The sequence below is a fragment of the Chiloscyllium plagiosum genome, chromosome 39 (genome assembly GCF_004010195.1).
Source record: "Chiloscyllium plagiosum isolate BGI_BamShark_2017 chromosome 39, ASM401019v2, whole genome shotgun sequence".
Taxonomy (NCBI): Eukaryota; Metazoa; Chordata; class Chondrichthyes; order Orectolobiformes; family Hemiscylliidae; genus Chiloscyllium; species Chiloscyllium plagiosum.
Genome location: NC_057748.1, coordinates 4,595,026 through 4,621,554, shown reverse-complemented (window position 1 = coordinate 4,621,554; position 26,529 = coordinate 4,595,026). Strand labels below are relative to the sequence as shown.

Below are 26,529 nucleotides of genomic sequence, written 5' to 3'. Positions count from 1 at the left end.
ATCAAAGTTTGTGAGAAGATTTGTAGCTCGGGTGCTCGTTGTTGTGGTTCTGTTCGCCGAGCTGGGAATTTGTGTTGCAGACGTTTCGTCCCCTGTCTAGGTGACATCCTCAGTGCTTGGGAGCCTCCTGTGAAGGGCTTCTGTGATGTTTCCTCCGGCATTTGTAGTGGTTTGAATCTGCCCCTTCCGGTTGTCAGTTCCAGCTGTCCGTTGCAGTGGTCGGTATATTGAGTCCAGGTCGATGTGCTTATTGATTGAATCTGTGGATGAGTGCCATGCCTCTAGGAATTCCCTGGCTGTTCTCTGTTTGGCTTGTCCTATAATAGTAGTGTTGTCCCACTGTTTCTTAGGTTGGGTGAACATACTACTTGCAAGTAGTTCAAGCAGACAATGAGAAGCAGCCTTATTGTAATAGTTATAGCAAGGCCTCCTGTTTTTATACTCCATTCCCTGTGGGATACTTGCCAACAGTCCATCTGCCTTGCCTATTACTTGCTGTCGTTGGATACAGCCTATAATCATTCTGTACTGTCTACCTGGGTGGCCATGTGATGTCCAGCAGTTTGAACAAAGCTTCTTGTGGCCACTGGACATTCCCTGTATCTCAAATCCTCATTGACTAGGACAGTGTCAACACCCAAAAACATTTCTGTTCATGTGGCCAGTTTAGGTCAGATGATTTAATTTTTAAATCACTTCATCCTTATCCAGCCATAAACCAGCAGTAAGTTGAGGGTTAGGTCAGAATCTATTAGTCTAATAACAATGACCTCCTCAAGATTAATTCTAAGGCTCTGGGTTATTGGCATTCCCTAAGCTCCTTCTCTGTTGTTCATTGGGTGCCTGGATGCATGGGTGATTCTTGATTGACAATGGGCGATAGCCAATCAGCAGTGATGCCTCTCCCTGGTTGGATGCAGGGTGTTCCAGGAGGATAAATACAAAAGCTTGTGGGACAGAGGCTCAGTTCTAGAGTTGTCTAGGTGATAGTGAGCTGGAATAGTGAAGATGGCCTCCCAAGTGTGTCAGAACTACCACAAGGACTGTGAGGCTGCTGTTAACAAGCAGATCAACCTGGAGCTCTATTCCTCCTATGTTTACCTCTCCATGGTGAGGCTTGTATTTCTTATCACTGTATTTGGAAAAATTGGGTTTTCACCAGTTTAATAGAATGGATTTAAGCTCGACTCTATTACTGGGAGAGCAACACTTGAGTTGTGAAGGATTTCTTGTTGAAGTTAACACCGAGTCGATGCTTGCTCCTTGTAGCAGCTGTTTTCTGTGGGGGTTTAATGCTGGACTAGCTCAGCTACTTCCTATGTAAGTAATCAACATCACAACCAGGTTGACTGGCTAGTGATCTAAGTAATAGTCCCTAATAGGGTGACTATAGCTGGTGCAATGTTGCACATGTGCTCATTAATATTCTTCACCTTTTAGCTGCAGTTTTGAGATTCCTGGTGAGCCTTGCTCCAGGAAGATATCACATTGATTAGCAATGTGAGGGACTAATGTAATTCTCGTGTTCTAGTTATGATACTAGAATGTGAGTAATCAGTAACAACTGCCACTACTGGAGGAAACACTGGTCAGTTTCTGACAGTAAACTGTCTCCTCGATGTCTGTTCTCTTGGAGTGAGTTCCACTGTGAACAGCAATGAAGCTGCAAGAAATTCCTCATCCTGAGGACAAGGGGTGGCATACTCTGACAATAATTTCAGTTTAAAATTACATCTTAAAGTAAACACTCTTGCTTGTCTAAGTGCGACCTGCCCATCAAACTTTAAAATAAGAGTCTTTAACTTTTTTCTTAACTTCTGAAACAGAATTGCATATTATGATTTTAAATGTGATGTGAATTGTTTGATGCTCTCCTCCACTTGCAGTCCTCTTACTTTGACCGGGGTGATGTTGCCCTGCGTCACTTTGCTGAGTTCTTCAAGGAGCAGTCCCATGAGGAACGGGAACACGCTGAGAAACTGATGGCATTCCAGAATAAACGTGGAGGCCGAGTCCTCCTGCAGGATGTCAAGGTTGGATTAATTTAGTGTCTCATCTAATTCATTTAAAATCAACTTCCATCCATATGGATTTGAAGTAATGTAACCCTGTTGGTTTATGGCAAGTTTATACTTGTTAGCCCCTCTTTCTCGTGACCAATTTTACTGGATTGGACACCACTTGTAAGAAAGTGACCACCATGTTTTTCCCTTCCTCCAGAAGCCAGAGCAGGATGAGTGGGGCAATGGTCTGGAGGCAATGCAAAGAGCTCTGCAGATGGAGAAGGATGTGAACCAGAGTCTGCTGGATCTGCACAAACTCTCCTCTGACCACACGGACCCTCATGTGAGTTCCTCCTGCTGGCTTTATCCATGTGATTGAAGTTGTATGAAAATTACTCAGTTTGAATCTTAATAACAAGAATTGTATCTCCAACTGAGCATTTCAACCTTTAGGCCAAATCTTTTACCTGAGAATGGTGCTTCACCTTCTCGATACTTCTCTAAGAAAGAAGTAGGCCACTCAACCCATCAAATCTGGTCTGACTTTGCCAATCATGGCCGATCTGAAACCTCAACTTTATTTTCCAGCCTCTGTCCCCCTAAATCTTGATTCCCTTTGTGTTTTTTTTAATATTAATGACCCAACCACAACAACCTCTGAAGCCAAGAATTCCATAGATTCACTCCCAAGGGTTTCCTGTCTAACCTCTGATCTGAGATCATGCCTTCAGGTCCTGGACGCTCGCTCACTCACTTTCAAGGAGAAATCCCAATACCACATATACCCTGTGATATCCCCAAAAGAATCCTGGGTTTTAGTGAGGTCGCCTTTCTTGTATGCCGAGTACAGGCTTGACCTCTTCCCTTCACACTATTCACCTATCCCCAGGGTCACATGCCAGTGACGATGCTCTGAATGTTCCCCTTATCTGCACCCTGGCGAAATAATAGATGACTATCTTCTCTCTGTTAATGTACTACCCCAACACCATGGGCTCTCTATCTTGTCTGAATGTACAATCTCTCTAGACTTTAGATCCCATTGAAAGCAAGTTTTCATGGCTTGACACTTGTTGATTAGGAAATGCCAACTTGCTGAGCTGTGAGGTGAATGTTTGTGTTGCTTTTAGCTCGGTTCTTTCTGCTGATCCTGAACAAAGTCAACTCGAAGTCCCATTTTCCCAGCTGTGCCAACACTTTTTAATTTGAGAATCTAACTGCTCCTCTTGCACATTCTGAAACCAAGGCCAGCATCAATGGTGGCAAACCTGTGGCTTTAGGACACATTAATTTGGCCTCCATCAGGTCTTGCCCTCTCTTCCCAAGGGCAATTGATTGATGCTAAGATGTAGATGAGGTCAATTGGGGGATGTTGTGGTGGCAGTGGACACTACTGCAGGCTTGTAACAAATACAAACCTGCAAGTGGCTTTCAATATACAGTAGGCAGCCTCAGAACAGTTTGTTTTCTTGTACTTTGTAAATCTTAATTGGGAAATTAGTGACTTGTCGTTTGGTAAATCCCAGTGCTGTGAGGCTTCAAATATCAATCCCTGTCATTGCTTTCCAGAATCACAGTTGAGGGAAGTCTCTCTTTTAAATTCTACTCCATGGAGATTCTCCTTCACATTAACAAGCTCCTCACTTTCATATTCCAGCTGTGTGACTTCCTGGAGAGGCACTACTTGGATGAGCAAGTGAAGCTGATCAAGAAGCTGGGAGATCACATCACCAACCTGAACAGACTGGGAGCCCCTGAGAATGGCCTGGGAGAGTACCTGTTTGACAGGCTCACCCTGAACTGACTAGGGTTATTGAACAAACTGTTCCATATAATGACCCAATTCTGGTGAATGCTTTGATTTATACTGTCATACTACATGGAAATAAAATGTGTGGAACTGGCTTTAATCTCTTTTTTGTATGATTTGAGTACTGGCCAACCAGGGAAACATAACTGGAAAATATCAACAGTATAAATTCTACTCACTTCAACACCTGCTCAGGCTAGTTGTTGAAATGGTTTCTGTGTGCATTGATTCAATTCCATGGGAAAAGTTGCATCATTTGTTCCTGCAAAGGGATTTCTCAGTGAAGTTTTGGTTATATTAATAAAAACTTCATGTTATGTTAGTCCTCTAGTTCTTTACCTTTTGTATTCTGTGGCATGTTATCCACTTTCTTTTCCAGAAGAATTTAGACACTTAGCTACATTTTGTTTTCCTTTTCCGACCTTACAACCAAATACTGACGTGTGCTCTTGTCTTTTAGTTGACAATGACAAGCCATCAATTGTTCAGATCTCCTTCCATCCACCATTACACCTTCTCGGGCAACATCTGTGAAATAGCAGTGAAAACACTTACGGCATCAGACTAAAGGTCTTGCTTTCAGACTCAGTTTGCAGAGGGAACTCAAACTAGGTCCTATCTGTAATCTGAGGATTTCTTGGGAATAAGACTTAGCATGCGAACAACAAAAGAAGTGAAGTTAGGCTCAAAGCGTTTCACCCTCTTGTTCTGTTTCCTACTTCCATCTGGCTCCCATGCAGGTGACTTTTCCAATTTAGTTTTAAAGCTGTGCTCTCAGCCAGGGACTACACCATGGGAATGTGGAATGGATTACGCTCCGAAGGCAAGGTCCTAGTTACAAACTTGTTCAGCTCCAATATTGTGAAGGTCTGAAAGCAAAGCATTGGCTTTGCTCGACTAGAAACCCAACATCAGCATAATCCACAAGTTTTATTTGGAGAGGGGGGAAGAGCATTTAAATCTGTTTGAGAAATAGTTTTGAGTTTGGGGAGTAATGGGGCAGTGAGTTATGAATTCTGAGACCGGGCTATAACTTCTAGCTGGACTGTCCTACAGCATCAGGTTTCTCATTCCATTACTAAATGGGATCGATGAAGGAGTAGAGTCCCTATCCCCTTTTGAGAGTGATGCTGTGGGGTGAGTGACAGTAAGCACTGTAGATGGGAGTAGAAAATTGCATAATAGTCACATGGACAAATGCAGATCATTTGAGGAGATCTGGCATGGATCTCATAAAGGAACACCACATTTCACTAATTTGCAGGAGTTTTTTGAAGAGCTAACCAAGAGGGTTGCTGTCAGTGTGGGCTACGTGGACCTCCAAAAGACATTTGATACCATGCCACATGATACTCTTGTGAACAATGTTAAAGCTCCTGGAATAAAAGGCAGCACAGTGACGTGGATATGGAGTTGGCTGAGTGACTGGAAACAGAATGTAATGGCTAATGGATGTTCTTTGGACTTGGGGGGAAGGTTTGTAATGGAGCTCCACAGCTTCCAGGTGGGAGCCATGTTTTTTCCAGTCCAAATTAATGAGTTAGACCTTGATATAAAGGGCACAATTTCAGAATTTGTATGTGATAAGACACTTTGTGGAAGCAGCATAGTGTGAACTTTCAAAAGGACGTAGACAACTTGGTGGAACGAGCAAGGGAATAGCAGATGATGTTCAATGCAGAAAAAAATGGCAGGAAGCACATGAAGAGCCAATATAAAATAAAAGGTGCAGCTCTAAAGTGGGCACAGGAGTGGGTGAACTTGGATGGTGCATATGTGCATAGTCGTTAATGGTGCAAAGACCGGTTGAGTGGTAAATGAAGCACACTGTGCTTGAGTTTTATTAATAGGGGCATAGAGCACCAGAGCAAGGAGGTTGTGCTGAACTTGCTTAAGTTTGACCTCAAAAGGAGTATTGTGTCTAGTTCTGGACATCATACTTGAGGAAAGAGGTGATTGTTTTGGAGAGAGAGTGGAAGGGGTTTACTGGAATGCTTCCGGGTTTGAGGAATTTCAGTTGTGAGGATAGACAGGAGAAGCTGGCGTTGTTCTCCCTGGAGAACAAAGGGCTAAGAGCTTTTCAATTTCACAGGGGATCCAGACAGAACAAATAGAGGACAATGTTCCTGTTTGGGAAAGGGTCAGGAATAAGACAGTGCGGGTTTAAAGTAATTGGCAAAAGAAGCTGAAGTGATGTGAGAAAAAAAACCTTAACACATCGATTAGTGAGGGTCTGAAATGTATGGCCTGAGAGTGTGTTGGAGGCAGGTTCAATCAAAGCATTCAAAAGGGAATTAGACTGAGATCTGAAAGAGAAGAACATGGAGGTTACAGGGACAGTGCAGGAGAATGACAATTGGTGAAATGCTCAGTGAACTGGTACTGATACAATGGGCTGAACGGCCACCCTCGGTACTGTCATAACCCTGTGACAGTGCTTGGATATTAAAGCCTAATTAAAAAGACCAGAGCATGTTCGGTTTTGTCACAGACATGTTATATTCCAACGTGTAGAATTCTCATTAGACCACATTTGGAACACAGTGTTTAGTTCTGATAGGGTTTCTGAAGGAGGTTAGCGGAGATTCACCAGCATTATCTCAGCTCCAAGCTGGGGGTTACATTATGAGTGTAGTTTCCATCGACTAGTCTTGTCCTTGCAAGAGCGTGGAAGACTCAAGGATGAATATTATTCAGGCGCTTTGGATAGATCTAATTGTACTGTTAGAGAAAAAATATTTCCTGTGGTAAAATAATCGTAGAAAAGGGAGAATAATTTCAAATCAGAGCTATGTTAATCATGTTGATGATTTTTTCACACAAATTACATTATCTCCCACAACATTCTGAAAGTCAATAGAACATTTCAAAACTGTTTTGTTGAGTTTATAAGTTGAGAATATGATGCGATATGGAACTAAGGCAAAGATATGAAATGAAGAGCCAGACTCGTGCTGATATAATTGAATGGGGGAGACAGACCTGAGAGGCTGCATGGTCTCCTTTTCACAGAATCATCATCTGAATCATCATCTGTATTCCAAATCTCTGATTGGCTCTCGGTCTTAGTCTCTGCTCTCTGTTCTTTAGTGCCTGGATTCATGGAGATTCTGATTGGCTATCAGGGATTGTCAATCATCATTGGTGATGCCACTTCCTGGTTGAGTGCAGGATGGCCAAGGAGGATAAATATAAGAGCTTGTGGGAGAGAGGCTTAGTTCTAGAGTTGTCTAGGTAATAGTGAAGATGGCCTCCCAAGTGTGTCAGAACTACCACAAGGACTGTGAGGATGCTGTTAACAAGCAGATCAACCTGGAGCTCTATTCCTCCTATGTTTACCTCTCCATGGTGAGGCTTGTTTATTTCAGAATTAAAGCTGTGGCTACATTATATTGAAGATATAGTATTTCTCTGTAGTCAATTTATGGTGTTTAGAAGGGAGTTCTTTTATCTTAAAGAAGGTCTTGCTAATCAATTGCTGTCTCATATTATTGATATGACCTGAAAGTAGTTTGTGCTCAATTTAATTGGATTCACTATCTTAAATAAATAACCTAATCAAATCTCCAGATATATTGACCTATCTCTAGAGCATATGAAACACTAACCTGGGCCCCTCTTAGTATTACAATGAGCCCTAATACCTGACTGTGCTTAACCAGTTAACTTGTTGCAAATTGAACTGAGCTGAGAAGCCTGTTTTGGGTTGAAAGATTCCCTGACTGAGTTTGGGTCTTGTTTCCAAATGGTCATAAGTAACAAGAGGTTTCCTGAATGTTTAAGTTTGATTTTTAAGTATCCCTTTTCCTTTCCTCATTCACAAGGAAAGAATTTCAACCCATAGGTTCTGCATGTAGACTAATTAGTGAAGTAGATCATGTGACATTCAGGAAGCTTGCTAACTGGCTCCAATCAAGCCAATCTTGTATTCAGTGTTACTTTTGGCACTGCAGGCCTGTGGCTCGTGATATTGTGCAGGGAATGGTTCTGGGCCAAATCTTGTTACTCCTAAATGATTTGAGGCATGTTTGCTAAGTTTGTGGGTGCCATACAATTGGTGACTTGGTGGATTTTTGAAGACTATATTGGATTATGAAGATCTGGATCAGTTTTCTCAGTTGGGTGAAGTGGTAGATGGAGTTTAATTTGGATAAGTGATGCCTTGTCCTTTAAACCAGGGTAGGACTTGTATGAATAATAGGGTGTTGGGTAGTATTGTAGAATTGAGACCTAAGGATTCAGGTACATAATTTCTTGGAAGGTTGTCATTGGTATACAAGGGTGGTTAAGAGCGGTTTAGCATTGTTTGCCTTCATTACTTTGAGTATAGAGTTGGAATATCATGTTGAGATTCCAACAGGATGTTGAAGCCCCTCCCTTGAGGAATTCCAGTTCTGGCTACACACCTATAAGAATGATATTAAATTGGAGCGGTTTTAAATCAAAGACTGTATGCACAGGATTGGAGGGTTTGCCTTCCTAAATAAAAGGTGGAGGATGACCTTGTAGAGGCTCAATCACTAACAGCATGGATAGGGTGAACATGCAAAATATTTTGTCAGTGAGGCCAAAACTAGGAGGCATATGCTTAAGGTGAGTAGGAAAGATTTGAAAAGGCTGGAGGACAACTTTCAGTGGGGATTTGTGTGCAGAATCCTCAACCAGAGGAAATTGTAGCTGCAGGTACAACTACAACATCTAATACTCCTTTGGACATGAATAAGGTTTAGAGAGAGGGTCTAAACCCAAGCAAATGGGACTAGTTTAGCCCTGGTAAAATTGGATCACTTTGTGCTATAATGACACTTTGACTCTAATCAGGTGAATTATTTGCAGTGACTTTTTTAACAAGGGAGGTGTTTCCTCCTCTGGAATTGGGAGACTTCATGTTGGCAGCAATGATTTTTGTCCTTGATTGCAGTCCTCTTACTTTGACCGGGATGATGTTGCCCTGCGTCACTTTGCTGAGTTCTTCAAGGAGCAGTCCCATGAGGAACGGGAACATGCTGAGAAACTGATGGAATTCCAGAATAAACGTGGAGGCAGACTCTTCCTGCAGGATGTCAAGGTTGGGGTTTGATTGATCTCTCCTAGATTAAACAGTTGTACTTAATATTTGAAGCAACTAGATTTAAACTTATCTGGCTCGATTGCTACCAATTGTGCTGATGTAGATTTGAAGTAATTAATTCCACTTAATCATAATGCTATGCCACATTCCCTTTTTTAAAATAAAGTAACCTGTAAGAAAGTGAAATATCTGCCTCTTCCCTCCCTCCAGAAGCCAGAGCAGGATGAGTGGGGCAATGGTCTGGAGGCAATGCAGAGAGCTCTGCAGATGGAGAAGGATGTGAACCAGAGTCTGCTGGATCTGCACAAACTCTCCTCTGGCCACATTGACCCTCATGTGAGTTAGTTTTCGTCCACGTAGAAAACTATCTTTGTGTATTCCCTGGAGGGGAAAATCAAATTACCATCCTGTTGTCTGCAGGTTGTTTAAAACTACAAATTTCAAAGGCATCCCCCTGAGTGCACCTCTCCCTCATCACAATATGGCCGTGATGATCACATCTGTAATGGGGGCATCACTTTCTGATGTGGCTTTTTGATGATTTTGACTAATTTTATCTCTTCCAGCTGTGTGACTTCCTGGAGAGGCACTACTTGGATGAGCAAGTGAAGATGATCAAGAAGCTGGGAGATCACATCACCAACCTGAAGAGACTGGGAGCCCCTGAGAATGGCCTGGGAGAGTACCTGTTTGACAGGCTCACCCTGAGCTGAGTGGGATTCAACAACTCCATTTGTTGGTCATGGTGACTTCACTCTAGTGGATGACTTTGGTTGTGCTCTGCACAAAATTAAAATAGTGTTCACCATGGAACGGAGTACTTTGTGCAAGTTCTTGAAGGTTCTGGCTGTTTAACATTTGATTTATTTAATCGAGATTTTTGTTCTTGCTTCAATACCTGCCCCAGTAAGTTACTTTATTTGGAATCCACTGAGTATTTTAAAGCTTTTTAACACAGCAATTCTCTCTGGAAATCCCACAGCTGCCCAAGCTTTTTAGCATTGGAAGTAATGTTGATTCACCAGTCTCGTGCTTATGGAACAATTTTGTAGGAACAGCCTCTGTTCACTAAACACTGAACTCAGTCCACTGTCTAAATGTTAGACACCAACTGTATTGTCCATAGCAATGCTTGGATTTTAAAAAGACAAAACTGTAAGTCAAAACAGATTATTGGAAAATCTGTGCAGAGGAAACCCTTCTGAAGGTTCACCCAGGAGCTGAAACATTAACTGTTTTCTCTCTGCTGCTGCCTGACCTGAATTCTTTCCAATTTGTTTTAATGGATAGACTCCTTTTGACTTTAGTAGATAAACAACATTACCTTCATTCTTGTAGGAGATAATCACATATACATAACACATCACTGTTGACTTGCTTGGATAAGCTATAGTTTACCGAGCTCAGGCGTTGGTTTCTCAAGTAGCAGACATTATTGCTGGCGAATAAAGAATCTGCTTTATTTGTTTAAACCATAAAATAAGCATCACTTTCTCAGCATAAACTGAGATGGGGCAGGTAGTTTTGTCTTTGGGGAAATGACATATTTCCCATGTAAAACACTTCTCTCATTCCAAGGAAAAGCATAAACTAAATACCAGAACATTAGTTTCTATATATAACTGAGAAACTCCAACCTGTGCTTTACATTTGCAGTTTTGGGTCAAATGTTCTCTTCAAGTCTTCTAATGTAAAATGGGCCAGTGAAATTGGTTTAGAGACTTTACCAAGCTGTCTGGTGTAGCTCATCCTGCTGAGTCTTGGTATTGGACCTGATGCTCCAGGTAATGGTTTTGTTAAATCACCATCCTAGAGTGAGTATTCTCACCTGAATGTAGACTTGTGCTGAATCTGATTTTAGAGAACAGACATTTATAAGCTCCTTGAGGACAGTAAAGCTACTGTCTTTTGAATGATTTCATTTAAGGGGTTTCATCTGATCATTGGAGGGTGTTAGAGACTGGATCAGGACAACAGGTATACTCTAACACCAGAATTTTGACAGCTTCCAGTCAAGGGGGCTGTTTTGAGCTGGTACAATATCCACAAACACTCAGTTCCCTCCACTACTGACTAACAACTATAGAGTGCACTATCTGATAACATACTGTAGAAATTCAAAGGCTCATTAAACAACTCACCACGCCCCCTGTCACTTTCACGAGGTAGTATTCCTACCTATTTTCTGCCCTTGTCCTAAGTGAAAGTTCCCTTCCAAGCCACTCAGTCCTAATTTGGAAATATATCACCATTCCTTCAGTAGTGCTAGAGTGGAATTCTGTCCTTCATGCCATTTTGGGTATGCTCACCAAATGGGCAATGAATTCAAGAAGGCAAATTGCCATGTTTGAACTCAATAAAAGCCCTGATTACAAAGGGGTTTGAATACCTCTGAATGAAAGTTCTTTCTGAAATTGTCATGTTCTGGTTAGACCACATCTAGACTGCTCAGTTCTGGTATGTTGGATGCAGATGGTACAGTGCAGAATGTTTTAGAACACACTCCGACTTAAAGAGCTGGTTAAATTATGACAACAGTTTGCCTAAGTCCCTCTGGTTAGAAGGTTAAGGAATGGCAGTAATTGAAATTTTTCAGAGGATTAATGGATTTGACAGGTTGATACGCAGGAACTGTTTCTTTTCCAATGGGCCATCGAGGGTGTGGAATAGGGTTATAATCTTCAAATTAAAACTAAACTGTCCAGGATAATGTCAGAAATGGCTTCTTCATAGGATACTGCAAGTATACACACACAGGAGCTTACATCCTCACACACACACACATGCATATAGACAGATGAACTGAAGATTTCAGAACAGATTATTAGATTTTTATTGGGTAAAGTTTGATGTTAGCAATCATTTCATTTCAAAGCAGAGAAATCTGCAGAAATATATTTTAGTGGAAGAAACATGAAGAGATAAAACAATCTAAATTTTACTCTGAGACAAGTACAGGAACACAGGGACCTCATGGATCAAGTACATCATTCTCTGAAGGTGGCCAGGGAAGAAGAAACTTTTGTTAAAGCTTATGAGATTCCTGTATTTTTAAAAAGAGGCATCAAAGAAGGAGAATGATGCCACACTTCTACAAATCATTGGTCATTTACCAGTATTGTGTTCAGATCTGGACACCTTAATTCAAGGAAGGATAGTAAAGCCCTGGAGACAGCACAAAGAGATTTATGAGAATAGTACTAGAAAGAGGGATTTTAGTTACAAGGAAAAGTTAAAGAACTTGAGCTTATTCTTCTTGGAGCAGAAAATATTAAGAGGTGACTTTACTAAAGTGTTCAAAGTTATGAACAATTTTGACAGGGTGAAGGAGGAGGTTCTGTTTTCACCAGCTGGTATGCCAGTTACTAGGGGTCACAATTAGTCAGCAAGAGAGCTCGGAGTGAGATGAGGAGAAACTTCTTTCCTAGGATTTGGAATGCGCTGTCTGGGAGAGTGGGAGAGGTGGATTCCATAGGAGGTTCAACAGAGAGCTGGATAGATATTGAAAAGGAATGACATTAGAGGGCTATGGAGACAGGGCTGGAGACTGGGACTAGCTGGGTAGCTCTTTCAGGGGCCAGTACAGACATGATGGGCTGAATGGCCCACTTCTGTAAAATTCTGACTGTCCACCCAGGAAATTCTGTGTGTTTATGGAGGGGTTGGAGTTCCTCCGGGTAGACACCTTGTACAGAGCATTGTTTAGCATAGGAATACTGTTGCACATCAGCACAGACACAGTCCTTTACAGAAGGTAGATCCAGCTCAAGTGCCAAGAAAATGTCGACTGGGGATCTCCATCCTGCTGCAGTCTTTACCAACCCTCAGGGGTAGCACACAAATACCTTCTGCCTGGATGGATGGCCAGTGAGGATTTTATTTGCATCACACTTCATCGAGATCCTTCCCTCTGACCTTACCGTCCTGGGTGGTCCTGCCAGGAGGTGGAAACCTCTTGAGGTATCGCTCTCAGACTCAACGGGACACTCGAGGCTCTCCATCACAGCGAGGTGACAATCCACAGAAAGGTCAGTCAGGAGATGGCGGCAGCAGGGAAACGCTGTTCAGATGCAGATCATCCACAGAATCGTTATGGCACAGGAGGAGGGCATTCGGCCTGCTCCACCATTCCATACGATTATGGCTGATCATCGAACTCAGTATCATCTTCCCATTCCCTCCCCTAACACTTTGATCTCTTTAGTCCCAAGAGTTTTATCTAACTCTTCTTGAAGCCATTTAATATTATGATCTCAATGTTTTCTGTGACGGAGAATTCCACAGGCTCCCCACTCTCTGGGTGAAGACCTTTTTCCTCATCTCAGTCCTAAACACTCTGTATCACTAGACTGTGACTGTGACCCCACCCCCTGTGTTGGGAACATTTTTCGGTCTCTGCCCCATCTGCTCCTGTTACAATTGCCTTGCCCTACCACCAATCTCCCACCTTTCTCTCCCTTTTCCAACACAACAGGCTGAGAAGCTAACTCCCCTTCTTCATTGAGCCCCGCGTGCAGTTGGTCACAACGAGCTTAATTTTTAAAAGAAAACTTTAAAATCTTTCCTCATCCAAATCTGTTTCTTCTAAAAGGACTAACCATGACCTGAATGAGTGCCCCAGCAGGATTGAGTGACCTCCTGCTGTTCCAATCATCCAGACCTGACTCGAAGCTACACCTCTGATCAGCTCCAGTTAATACACCCACCTCCTCTCTCTCATTGGGGGCCTACATTCATAGGTGATTCCTGATTGGCTGTCAGGGATTGTCAATCATCATTGGTGATACCCCTCCCTGGTTGTGTGCAGGATATCCCAGGAGGATAAATGCAAGAGCTAGGGTGAAAGAGATTCACTTCTAGAGTTGTCTGCGTGATAGTGAAGATAGCCTCCTAAGTGTGTCAGAACTACCACAAGGACTGTGAGGATGCTGTTAACAAGCAGATCAACCTGGAGCTCTATTCCTCCTATGTTTACCTCTCCATGGTAAGCCTTGTGGTTTTGAGGATTCTATTTTAAAGTTAAGACTGTGAAATAACCGTACAGATCATCTAGGAATTTCCTTGGTTATATGCTTGAGCAAACTATATATAGAGACTGTTGTCCTTGTCACCTTCCCTGGACACACTTCACCCTGAAACTATTGAAATTTTAGGCCTTCCTTAAATTATAACTGGCCCTTTAAGGGTCCCCAGTTTATTGTCACTCTTCAGTGTTGCCACTGGTGATTACCCTCCTGACTGCAGAGGCAGGTATTATCTTATTTGTTTAGCTGGTTATAACCAACTTTTTTTCAAAAAACTTTCTCTAAACCAAACATGGTGTTTTTAAAAGCTGCCCAAATAACAAAGCTGCTGTCTGTGTCTGTTTCACTACTACTGAATGAGGAAAGGTGAATTCACTTGAAATGTGAATTATCTATATAGCACAGTCAGACATCTGTGCAAAGTAGATGGTAGATCACTGGTTATTCAGGTAGGTGAGGTTGGTAATGAGGTAGCTGACTGAGATTTCTACCTCTGTTAGTCAATATGTTTCTGTTCTGAGTTTCAGTTGATCAATGACCTCAGTGGTTCCAGCACTGAGCAAGAGGGTTTCTGTGCGGAGATGTCTAACAGCTGTACCCAATTGGGACCTTCACAGTACTATGCTACACTAGCACACTAAGTTACAGGCCAAGGGTTGTAATCTTTTTATTATTAATTTCTGAAAGAGCAATGTAATGTCTGCTCCTTGGGCCACAATCCACAGGTGATGATGACTTTCTGCTTTTGTCACACTCTAACTTCAACTAACTGATAGTGAAATCAATATGGTGAATGGGTTATTTTCTGATTGAGCCATGGATGAGATTGAGATTTGCTTCCCACTTTATCTCCACTTGCAGTCCTCTTACTTTGACCGGGATGGTGTTGCCCTGCGTCACTTTGCTGAGTTCTTCAAGGAGCAGTCCCATGAGGAACGGGAACACACTGAGAAACTGATGGAATTCCAGAATAAGCGTGAAGGCCGAGTCCTCCTGCAGGATGTCAAGGTTAGCTTCTGCAAACTTTGAAGATTTCAGTTGTGAATGCCAACTGACTAGTATCACTCAATCTGTTTAGTCTCAATTAAATGCTGTTTGTCTTGGTGAGCAACCTCCAATTCAATGAATTGAAATAAAGCAATTTGTTTACACTTGTGAAACAGCAATAGGCAATTGGGATGCTCCAGAATACTGGATGGAGAGCAACATTCCCATGGAAGAATGATGTGGACTTGTTGGGCCGAAGGGCCTGTTTCCACACTGTAATCTAATCTAATCTAATCTAATGAGAAAATCCATAGTGGTGGAAGGTAGCAGCATCTCCTTTCTGCATCTCCAAGATGTTTCTAATGGGCTGCTCAATAGGATCCAAAGGGATAGAACAGTACAGCAAGGAATTACCACCATTGGTGCATATTTTTAGATACTTTTGGATTATAGTTCTCTTTTAAAATGCCCTTTTCACAGTATATGTTTCTAAAATTTCTTAAGCTCTAAGAACAGTGAAATCCAAAGGTGTCAGTAAAACAATTGGCCTGAAATCTAACTCCTGCAATGTTTGGGGATAATTAACTGATCAGATTTAGCATGTGATACACCTGTATATAATGAGCTGGGTTTTTTTCTCTCCTGACTTCCCTTCTTTCAGAAGCCAGAGCAGGATGAGTGGGGCAATGGTCTGAAGGCAATGCAGAGAGCTCTGCAGATGGAGAAGGATGTGAACCAGAGTCTGCTGGATCTGCACAAACTCTCCTCTGGCCACATTGACCCTCATGTGAGTTCTTCATTTTTTTTTCCTTTCAAAAACCTGGAAGGAAATGATCAGTTTGTGTACTCCTGGGGGATCAATTATCTTCCTGTCTCCTGCAGACTGAAAACATTAACATTTCAACAGGCATCCCAGAGTGCACCTCTCCCTCACCACAGTGTGGTGGTCATGGTCACATCTGTAATGGGATGTTACATTCAGGTGCATGGTTTGTTCCTTGAGGTTAATCTTTGTCTCCTGTTCCAGCTGTGTGACTTCCTGGAGAGGCACTACTTGGATGAGCAAGTGAAGATGATCAAGAAGCTGGGAGATCACATCACCAACCTGAAGAGACTGGGAGCCCCTGAGAATGGCCTGGGAGAGTACCTGTTTGACAGGCTCACCCTGAGCTGAGTGGGATTCAAGAACTCCATTTGTTGGACATGGTGACTTCATTCTAGTGGATGACTTTGGTTGTGCTCTGCACAAAATTAAAATAGTGTTCATTGTGGAACTGAGTACTTTGTCACTTCCTAACTTCACTCGGTTCTTGGGTTTCTGCTGTTAACCATCTGATCACTAAATCCTTCTCACTCGACCTTGTTTCAGTGCTTGTCCCAATAATTTGCTCAATGTTTTATTCTGCTGTGTGGAGAGACTTGGAGTGAGTGAGCAACTCTCATAATTGGAAATTCCACAACTGTTTAGTGTTTTGGCTTGTAAGCAATGCTCACTCTGTCTATACTCACTGTTTTGCAGTAACAGCCTCTATTCAATAGTTTGAAACTATTTCTCAATCTAAATGCTTGACACAACTAACGCACTCTGCAAATGATGCTTAGGTTTTTAAAATTGAAGCAAAAACTACTGGCTACTGGAAATCAGGAAGAAACACTGCTGGTAAAACCTGGTTTGGCGGTATCTGGAGTGTAGTCAGTTAAGAACAGTCACTGGACCTGTAATATTTACTTTCCTGTAACGGAAGTTGTCAGACCTGAGTTTTCCAGCAATTTGTTTTTAATGCTTAGATAATCAACTAAAAAATCAGATTCTAAAGCTATCCCTTTGCAATAAAAATGTTAAATATTGTGCTCAAAGGTATACTACCTTTTGTAATAGTTGACTGCTATATGGTTTCCAAGTTGGAAACTATTTCTCTCATCCACATGTTCCATGCTGGAGAATGGAGATTCTGCTTTTGATTAGCATCAGTCTGCTTAGCGAATAACTATCCTCTACATGAGGAAATGCAGCAGTGCCTACTTTAACCCATGTGGGACAAATGTAGCAATTCTTTTTTTTAAAAACTAGTCTAGCACTGCAGAGGCTTCACGTACTCAAGCTATAGGACCTAAGTAGCATTTTTGGGAATCTGTTCCAAATTGTTTCCTTAACTTGGAGGAAATCAGCTCTCATTTTTATCACCAGTACTGGGTGTGGAGTCTTATGCAGGCCAATGTTATAGGCGACTAATACTGACCTTGCTTGGGATGCTTGGCTCACAATAGAGTAAGGAGGACATAAAGTAGCTCTGTCTTCAGAAGATGGTAGAGCAGTTTAGTTTTTAACAGCTTGAACTGAGAGAAATGGGGCAGGTGCTTTTCTGGGGCAGAAGAGACACTATTTTCCATGTAAAATGTTCTTCTGCAGAAGTACAAATGTAAGCTTTGGAGCTTTACACATCTTCAATACTATTGGGGATTGAAAATTCACATTGTGATTTAAATTTGCACCCACCATGAGGTCAAATGTTCTTTTCCAATCTCCCACTGTGCAAACTGAGATGATCCATTTTGCAGGCTTGACCAGGGTCTGAATGTTGATATTGGAACTGATGCTCAATGTGATAAGACTACTATGGATTTAGTTATGTGCATCAGCTTGGAGGGGGTGGTTCCCAGTGTGGAGGATAGATATTAGCTGTGAAAAGCCAAAGCTGCCACCTTAATGATGTCATTGACAGGAAATCATACATGATCACTGGGGGGAGATGGAAATGCTGATTGTGGGTGGGGAATTGGTTTGGGGAGGGGGGGTGTCAGAGTCACAGTGGGGAATGTACCAACAACACTCAAGGATCTTGACACCTTCCAGTTCAAAGCAGCCCCCTTTCTCAGTACAATAGCCACCAACATTCATTCCTTCCACCCACTGACACTTAGCAACTGCAAGGTGTACCAGCTACCAAATGCTGTAGGAATTGATCAAAGCTCCTTAGACTACATATTCCAACCCTATGACCACTTCCATCGTGAAGGGCAACAGCTACATAGGAATACCACCCCCTGCAATTTTTTCTCCAAGCCACTCACCATTTTAACTTGGGAACATGTCACTGTTCTTCCCCTGTTGCTGAGTCAAAATCCTGGATTCCCTCCCAAACAGGATTGTGGGTCTACCTCCACCAAATAGACAACAGCAGTGATTCAAGAAAGCAAATCATCACCACCACCTTGACAAGGGTAGTTAAAGATGGGCAATAAATGCTGGCCTAGCCACCAGCACCCTCAGCCAGGGAGTGAATTAAAAATACCAAGATCTGATTACTTTCCCTAAGGAGAAACAGCAGTAATTCAAGAAAGCAAATCATCACCACCTTGACAAGGGTAATTAAAGATGGGCAATAAATGCTGGCCTAGCCACCAGCACCCTCAGCCAGGGAGTGAATTAAAAATACCAAGATCTGATTACTTTCCCTAAGGAGATGCACTGGGAGCCATAACGTTTCATGAGATTCGTAAGTGTTATCAATGAAGGGCCATCAATCAAATGATGACTCTACATCAGGTGGCACATTACCATGAGAGCAGAATGTTGCAAAGTTTAATGGAGTGGGCAAGACTGGCAGATACAGGACAGTGAGGGGAAGTGGAAAGTGATCCACTTCTGACCAAGAAAAACAATGCACAGTGTTTTATAAATGGTGACATCTTCTGCTGTGGCATCAAAACTAATGATCAAAATGAAATTATTCAGACAATTGGATAGAAATGTAGTGAACTGACGTAAAAACACAAAGCAAAGGAACTAATTTAATATTAGTCCTGATCTGAAAGAGGTTCAAATCCCTCTGGATGAAGGTTCTTTGTAAAAGTGTCAAATTCTGGTTCAACCACATCTCGAGTGCTCAGTTCAGGCAGAGACGGTGCAGCCCCGAATTTCTGAATAAACTCCGAGATAAAGAGCTGGTTAAATGACATCAACAGTTTGCCCACAATCCTCAGGGTAGAAAGTTAAGGGATGAGTGTAACTGAAATTCTTATGAAGATAAATGGATTTGACAGTAGATACAGGGGAACTATTTCTTCTCAATGGGTCAAATAGAACTAAGGATGTGGAATGGGATTAGAACCTTCACATTAGAACTAAATTGTCTGGGATAATGTTACGAACAGCTTCTGCACAGGAAGGATAGTGGATGCTCACACACCTAAACACGCACACAGGCGCAAGCACACAAAAATACACATGTGCATGGTACACCCACATCTGCACACCAGACAAATTGAAGATTTGATAACTAATATTATTACATTTTTAAAGGGCAGGATTTGACGTTGGCAATTATTTATGAATCTCAACGCAGAGAAATCTGATGTAATGCATTTGGTAGGAGAGTCAATGCAGGCTCCAATGGAACAACTGAGGGGCATACAGGGGTAGAGGGACCTCGGGGGTTCAAGTAAATGATTCTCTGAAGGTGGCCAGAGAAGATAAAACAGTTGCTAAGGAGGCTTATAGGATCCTTATGTTCTTAAAGAGAGACATCAAAGCAGATGAATGATTGTTCACTTCTACAAATCATTGCAGGTCAGGCAGCATCCAGGGAACAGGAGAATCGACGTTTCGGGCATAAGCCCTTCTTCAGGAAGGGCTTATGCCCGAAACGTCGATTCTCCTGTTCCCTGGATGCTGCCTGACCTGCTGCGCTTTTCCAGCAACACATTTTCAGCTCTGATCTCCAGCATCTGCAGACCTCACTTTCTCCTCTACAAATCATTGGTCAGACCACATTTACAGTATTGTGTTCAGTTCTGGACACCTTAATTCAAGGAAGGATATTAAAGCCCAGGGGAGAGTGCAAAAGAGATTTAGGAGAATGATACCAGGAGTGAGGGATTTTAGATACAAGGAATGATTAAAGGAATTGAGATTATTCTTGTTGGAGCAGAGGATATTAAGAGGTGATCTTATTGAGGAGTTCAAAATTATGACCAATTTTGACAGGGTAAAGGAGGATGTTCTGTTTTCAACAGTTGGTATGTCAGTAACTAGGGGTCACAATCAGTCAGCAAAGAACTTGGAGTGAGATGAGGAGAAACTTCTTTCCTAGGATTTGGAATTTGCTGTCTGGGAGAGTGGGGGAGCTGGATTCCATAGGAGGTTTCAAAAGAGAGCTGGATAGATACTGAAAGGGATGAAGTTAGAGGGCTATGGAGATAGGGCTGGAGACTGGGACTAGCTGGATAGCTCTTTCAAGAGTGAGTACAGACATGAGAGGCTTGAATGGCCTCCTTCTGTAAAATCCTCTGACTGTCAACACTGGAAAGTCAGTGCGTTTGGGGAAGGGGTTGGAATCCTCCAGGTGGACACCGTGTACAGAGCATTGTTTAACATGGGAATGCTGTTGTACATCAGCACAGATACAGTCCTTTACAGAAGGAAAATCCAGATCAAGTAGCAAGGAAATGTTGATTTGGGATCTCCCTCCTGCTGTAGCCTTTACCCACCCTCGTAGATTGCACACAAATATCTTCTCCTGGAAGGGTTGGCCATTGAGGACTTGTTTTGCATTGCACTTTATCAGGATCCTACCCTCTGACCTTACCATCCTGGGTGGTCCTGTCAGGAGGTGGAAACCTCTTGAGGTATCGCTCTCAGAATCAACGGGACACTCGAGGCTCTCCATCACAGCGAGGTGACAATCCACAGAAAGGTCAGTCAGGAGATAGAGGCAGGGAAACACTGTTCAGATGCAGATCATCCACAGAATCACAGAATTGTTATGGCACAGGAGGAGGCCATTCGGTCTATTGGGCCTGCATCAGCTCTGGTTGTTTCCTTATGAACCTGTCCAGAGATGTTATCAGACACCTCTGGAGCAGGTACGGTCTTGTACCTAGACCACCTGGCCCAGACAAAGGGACACTACCTCTGTGCCACAAGACCCTTACTACCCAGGTTATTGAAACATAGAATTGGAGAAAAAAAGGAATGGGAGTCGGCCATTCCATATGATTGTAGCTGATCATCTAGCTCAATTCCATCTTTCCACACCCTCCCCTTGCACTTTGATCCCGATAGCCCTAAGAACTATATCTAACTCCTTCTTGAAAACATTCAATATTTTGGCCTCAACCACTTTCTGTGGCAGAGAATTCCACAGACTCCCCACTCTCTGGGTGAAGACCTTTCTCCTCTTCTCAGTTCTGAACAGTCTATCCTGTGTCACTACACTGTGACTCCACCCTGTATTCTGAACTCTTCGCCATTGGGAACATTTTCCAGTCTCTGCCCCATCTGCTCCTGTTACAGTTGCCTTGTCCCAGCGCCAATTTCCCACCTTTCTCTCCCATTTCCAACACAACAGGCTGAGAAACTGACTCCTCTCCTTCATTGAGCCCCTCTTGCAGTTGGTTACAACAAAGTTTATTTTAAAAGAAAACTTGGAAACCTTTCCTAATCCAAACCTATTTCTTTCAAAAGGACACAAACTCACAGTGACCTGATTGAGATGCTGCTGAGTGACCTCCTGCTGTTCCAATCACAGAATAATCATCCAGACCTGACTCTAATCTACACCTCTGGTCAGTTCTGGTTCACACACCCACCCCCTCTCTCTCATTGGGGGCCTATGTTCATGGGTGATTCCTGATTGGCTGTCAGGGATTGTCAATCATCATTGGTGCTATCTCTCCCTGTTTGAGTGCAGGGTGTCCCAGGAGGATAAATACAAGAGCTTGAGGGAGTGAGGTTCAGTTTTGGAGTTGTCTAGGTGATAGTGAATAGGAATAGTGAAAATGGCCTCCCAAGTGTGTCAGAACTACCACAAGGACTGTGAGGATGCTGTTAACAAGCAGATCAACCTGGAGCTCTATTCCTCCTATGTTTACCTCTCCATGGTGAGGCTTGTGGTCTTGAAGGTTCTGTTTTAAAGTTAAGACTGTGATATAATTGTATGGAGTATCTAGGAATTTCCTTGGTTGTATGGGGGCTTGAGCAAATTATATGTTGAGACTGTTGTTCTTTCCCTGGACACCATTCACCCTGAAACCCTGTTGAAAGTCTTTTAGGCTTTAATTACATTATAACTAACTCTTTGGTGAGGGTCCTCAGTTTATTGTAACTTGTCAGTGTAGCCTCTGGTGATTACCCTCCTGACTGTAGATGTAGGTATTGTCTTAATTCTTTAGCTGGTTATAATTAACTTTTCTTAAAAAATCTCTAAACAAAATGTGGAATTTTTAAAATTTGACCAAGTAACCAGCTGTTGTTAACCTGTTGAAGTGTATATTAATTACTGAATATAAGCAAAGGTGTTTAAATGGCACACTTTTTTTTCATACTTTGCTATATAGATAATTCACATTTCCAGTCAGTTCTGTGCCAAGTAGATGGTGGGTCATTGGTTATTCAGGTGGGTCAGGTTGGTAATGAGGTAGTTGAGATTTTGGCTACTGTTAGTCAACATGTTCATGTCCTGAGTTTCAGTTGGTCAATGACCTCACTAGCTTCTCGCAGTGCACAACTCCTCCTGATGTGTAAGGATGTCTAATAACTGTCCAGCAACTGGGACCTTCTCATACTATATGCTACACTAGCACAGTCTCCCTAAGATACAGGCCAAGGGTTGCAGTTGATATTGATCTTAATTTCTGAAAGAGCAAAACAATGTCTGCTCTTTAGTCCACAATCCACAGATGTTCTGCTCTTACCACTTCAATTGAAAGTGAAATCAATATGGTGAATGGGTTAGCTCTCGATTGAGCCATCGATAAGATTGAGATTTGCTTCCCACTTTATCTCCACTTGCAGTCCTCTTACTTTGACCGGGATGATGTTGCCCTGCGTCACTTTGCTGAGTTCTTCAAGGAGCAGTCCCATGAGGAACGGGAACACGCTGAGAAACTGATGGCATTCCAGAATAAACGTGGAGGCCGAGTCCTCCTGCAGGATATCAAGGTTGGGTTCTGTAAACTTTGAAGATTTTTAGGGTTTAGTGTGAACTAGAGTTGATACCAGTCAACCTCTAGTGTTGAAATTGAATAAATGTTTGAATTGGAGGTTGCTCACCAAAACAATGCGTTGAATTAAAGAAATTGCTGTTGCAGCAGTGTAAAACAATAGGTAATTGGGATGATCCAGGATACTGGATGGAGAGCAAATTTCCCTAAGTGATAAACTATATAACCTCTGATGCCTATTCCAACACTTCCATTAATCTGAGGTAAGAATGAGAGAATTGATGGGTGGAAGGGAGATGTTGCTATCTTGAAGATGGTGCTAATGGGCTGGTCAAATGGATCCAAATTTACCAAGCAAGGAGTTACCAGTATTGGTGCATGTTTTTGGATACATTTGGATTATAGTATCTTAAAACCGTTTTACAGTAGGATCTTCTAAAATGCCTTCAGCTCAAGGAACAGTGAAAACTAAAGGAGTCAGTCAAACAATTGGCCTGAAATCCAACTCTTGCAAGGTTTGTTGGAATAATGAACTGATCTGATGTAGCCTGAGATCCACCTGTCTGAGATGAGCTGGTTTTTCTCTCCTGACTTCCCTCCCTCCAGAAGCCAGAGCAGGATGAGTGGGGCAATGGTCTGGAGGCAATGCAGAGAGCTCTACAGATGGAGAAGGATGTGAACCAGAGTCTGCTGGATCTGCACAAACTCTCCTCTGACCACATGGACCCTCATGTGAGTTTCTTTTTTCTTAAACGTTTGTAAGGAAATCTTTGTTTACTCCCTGGGGGGACAATTCCAATTATAATCTACCTGCCTCCTGCAGGCTGAAATCCAGAAACATTTCAGAAGGCATCCCTGATTGTGGGGAGGGAGGGGTACAATGTGGTGGTGATAGTCATGTCTGTAATGGATGTCACATTTAGGTGCATGGTTTGTTCCTTGAAACTAATCTTTGTCTCCTCTTCCAGCTGTGTGACTTCCTGGAGAGGCATTACTTGGATGAGCAAGTGAAGATGATCAAGAAGCTGGGAGATCACATCACCAACCTGAAGAGACTGGGAGCCCCAGAGAATGGCCTGGGAGAGTACCTGTTTGACAGGCTCACCCTGAGCTGAGTGGGATTCAAGAACTCCATTTGTTGGACATGGTGACTTCATTCTAGTGGATGACTTTGGTTGTGATTGGCACAAAATTAAAATTGTGTTCATGACAGAACTGAGTACTTTAGCTTCATTTGGTTCTTGGGTTTTTGCTGTTTAACATCTGATCATGAAATCCTTTTTTTTTTCTCTCAATCTTGTTTCAATGCTTGTCCTAGTAACTTGCTCATTGTTTTTATTCTGGAGATTTTGGTATGTGAGCAAATCTCATAATTGGAAATTTCACAACTGCTTGAGCTTTTTTGCTTGTAAGCAATGCTCACTATCTGCCTGTACTCACTGGGACCACTTTGCAGCAACAGCCTTTAGTCAATAGTTTGAAATCTCTTCCCAATCTAAACATGACGACTGGTGTACTCTCCTAGCAATGCTTCAAGGTTTTTTAAGTAGAAGCAACAAAACTGGCTGCTGGAAACCTAGGAAAAGCTTGGATTTGGCAGCATCTGTGGAGGGAGGTCAATTAAGAACAGTCACTGGACCTGAAATATTTTTGTAATAATAGACTTTCAGACCAGAGTGTTTTCCAGCAATTTGTTTTGATGATTTGATTTAGTGGATCATGTAAAACTACCTGAGAAACAAAAGCTCACTCACTTTAATAATTTCAGTCCAAGACAAATATCTGAATCCACCATTTATTTATACCCCTATAGGTGGGTGCCCTGTCTCATTACCAGGTAAGGCAATGACAAAATGCACAGTATATCCCAAAAAACCCTTGCAATTTATACTATTTTTTCCCATGTTTTTCTTATTCTATTGTCTCTGTTCCCTGCTTCGCTTACATCACTCATTTCCTTAAGACTGATCCCACAACTTCTGTTTATCCTGTCTTGTCCGTGACAAACGCTTATCTCTAACTCCCATAAGGGTGTTTGACATCAGTCTACTGTAGAAGAAAAGATATGCCTAATCAATAACCTATCAGCATCTATTTCCATCCAGAGGCCACTTTGACTAGGGTTTGTTCCTGTGTCTCTGCAAGCGAGGAAAACAGATGTTTTCCTGTTTGCCCACATATCCACCATTGTTCTGTATTCACATCTCATGCTAACATATCCTTTGTTTTTGCTGAATATATATCTTCTCATTCCTGTTCTGTATCAGAATTTATACTTGCAGAAATAACATAATTCATTTATATCCCACAATTTCCCCTTTTTTCTTTTCATTACTATCTGTTATCTTCTACATTTTTTCTTTTTTTTTTTCAACATTGTTCCCAAAATTCGCAAGCATCATTTCAGAGATTTCATCCATCTTCGTCTCACTCATCTCCTTATTATTTAGTTGATAAAGTTCCTCTGTCTGATTTCCCCTCTGGGGCATTCGTTGAAACAGCCTTGGTGAAATCAGCCTCTGGGTGATCCCTCATATACAGGGTATGACACAACAGCCAATGGCCACCAATACCCCGACTACTACTATCGGGGAGGTAAGGATTAAAAACCACCACCCCCTTTCTCTGCTAAAATCATATCAAGGGCTATTCTGTTTTCCCATGCCATCCTACTTGTTGCATCAAGCTGTTCTGATATTCCTTTAACCGCCTCTTTTATAACTTATAAACCACTATTGATAGAAAATGTAATTTATCCAGTCTACATTTTTATTAATTGTTGCCCACCAAAAGAGAGCTGACTCAAAGCCTGCTGCAATCTGGTTATGAGCGTTGAATTCAGGTACTCCCCCAGGGACTCCGACCGAATCAAGATAAATCCTGTCATCAAAAGAAGTGTCTAACAGTAATCTCTTACCCCTTCCCTTTTTCCCTACTATCTTTTCCTTCTCAAATGCCAAGGTAAATGGAATTGCCAATTGTACAACTGCGCATATCCCTTTCCAATCCGGAGGTAGGGTGGGTCTCAATATTTTGCCTCCAGAGATCCGCTCGGGGAACCTTTAATGCTGAGTAGTTCCCTCCCTTCTCCGTTTCGGTAACATTCTTAATCTCTGTACATAATTTCAGCTTCCCCCAAATGTCTCGACCGACTTGTACCTCACCTGTGCACACATGACGTGTGATTTCCAACTGTGGTGGAAAATGTGGGGGGAACTTTTGCATCTTTCTCCTCCAAGGGAGGAAACATCAGAGATAGCCCTGTATCAGGAATTGTACCTCCCTATCATATATTTCATGCCCTTCCTGTCTCTCTTCCACCCAAGCGGAAAGGGAACCACCTGGGCCACTGGCCTACCGGAGGCACATCCATAGCAATTGCTTTTGTTCAGACTTTTTACAGTATACTTTACCCATTCAACCCAGGCATTTGCATCCCCATACCCAGTCTCTATCTCGATGGTCTGTTTCAAATCCTTTACCTCTATAATTTTTACTACTTTAGGATCATCAGGAGGGGTGAAAGGTTGTATCTCATTACCCAGTAATTCTACCCATTTTCCCTGTCCTATGCTAATTCGAAAACAACAGCCCACAAACACCTTCCTATTTGCTTTCATTTCAATCCCAAATATTTCATTTAATTGTATCTCATAAGTGCCACCTCCTAAAACTGCTTCGTGCCATGTG

General features: G+C 42.2%; 3 protein-coding genes and 1 pseudogene across 3 annotated transcripts; all 4 read left to right on the top strand.

Moving 5' to 3' along the window:
- Window positions 1-26,529, top strand: part of LOC122542159 — a 136,725-nt pseudogene that overhangs the window by 50,628 nt on the left and 59,568 nt on the right.
- Window positions 984-16,161, top strand: LOC122542156 (ferritin heavy chain, oocyte isoform-like). The gene is made up of 5 exons (XM_043679576.1): window positions 984-1,110; window positions 1,887-2,033; window positions 2,221-2,346; window positions 3,661-3,791; window positions 16,054-16,161. Exons 1-5 carry the CDS (start codon window positions 1,009-1,011, stop codon window positions 16,067-16,069), a joined length of 522 nt encoding a protein of 173 aa, XP_043535511.1. The 5' UTR covers window positions 984-1,008; the 3' UTR covers window positions 16,070-16,161.
- LOC122542153 (ferritin heavy chain, oocyte isoform-like) lies at window positions 7,025-10,850 on the top strand. The gene is made up of 4 exons (XM_043679571.1): window positions 7,025-7,161; window positions 8,735-8,881; window positions 9,095-9,220; window positions 9,451-10,850. Exons 1-4 carry the CDS (start codon window positions 7,060-7,062, stop codon window positions 9,595-9,597), a joined length of 522 nt encoding a protein of 173 aa, XP_043535506.1. The 5' UTR covers window positions 7,025-7,059; the 3' UTR covers window positions 9,598-10,850.
- LOC122542152 (ferritin heavy chain, oocyte isoform-like) lies at window positions 21,643-24,051 on the top strand. Its single transcript, XM_043679570.1, has 4 exons — window positions 21,643-21,777; window positions 22,691-22,837; window positions 23,446-23,571; window positions 23,808-24,051. The coding sequence occupies exons 1-4, from the start codon at window positions 21,676-21,678 to the stop codon at window positions 23,952-23,954; spliced, it is 522 nt and encodes a 173-aa protein (XP_043535505.1). The 5' UTR covers window positions 21,643-21,675; the 3' UTR covers window positions 23,955-24,051.

Excerpts from the sequence above, each read along its gene's own strand:
- LOC122542156 (XM_043679576.1), top strand. The coding sequence starts at position 1,009 with ATGGCCTCCCAAGTGTGTCAGAACTACCACAAGGACTGTGAGGCTGCT. Across the intron at positions 1,111-1,886 it reads CCTATGTTTACCTCTCCATG|TCCTCTTACTTTGACCGGGG; the intron begins GTGAGGCTTGTA and ends CTCCACTTGCAG. Across the intron at positions 2,347-3,660 it reads CTGACCACACGGACCCTCAT|CTGTGTGACTTCCTGGAGAG; the intron begins GTGAGTTCCTCC and ends TTCATATTCCAG.
- LOC122542153 (XM_043679571.1), top strand. The coding sequence starts at position 7,060 with ATGGCCTCCCAAGTGTGTCAGAACTACCACAAGGACTGTGAGGATGCT. Across the intron at positions 7,162-8,734 it reads CCTATGTTTACCTCTCCATG|TCCTCTTACTTTGACCGGGA; the intron begins GTGAGGCTTGTT and ends CCTTGATTGCAG. Across the intron at positions 9,221-9,450 it reads CTGGCCACATTGACCCTCAT|CTGTGTGACTTCCTGGAGAG; the intron begins GTGAGTTAGTTT and ends TATCTCTTCCAG.
- LOC122542152 (XM_043679570.1), top strand. The coding sequence starts at position 21,676 with ATGGCCTCCCAAGTGTGTCAGAACTACCACAAGGACTGTGAGGATGCT. Across the intron at positions 21,778-22,690 it reads CCTATGTTTACCTCTCCATG|TCCTCTTACTTTGACCGGGA; the intron begins GTGAGGCTTGTG and ends CTCCACTTGCAG. Across the intron at positions 22,838-23,445 it reads TCCTCCTGCAGGATATCAAG|AAGCCAGAGCAGGATGAGTG; the intron begins GTTGGGTTCTGT and ends CCCTCCCTCCAG.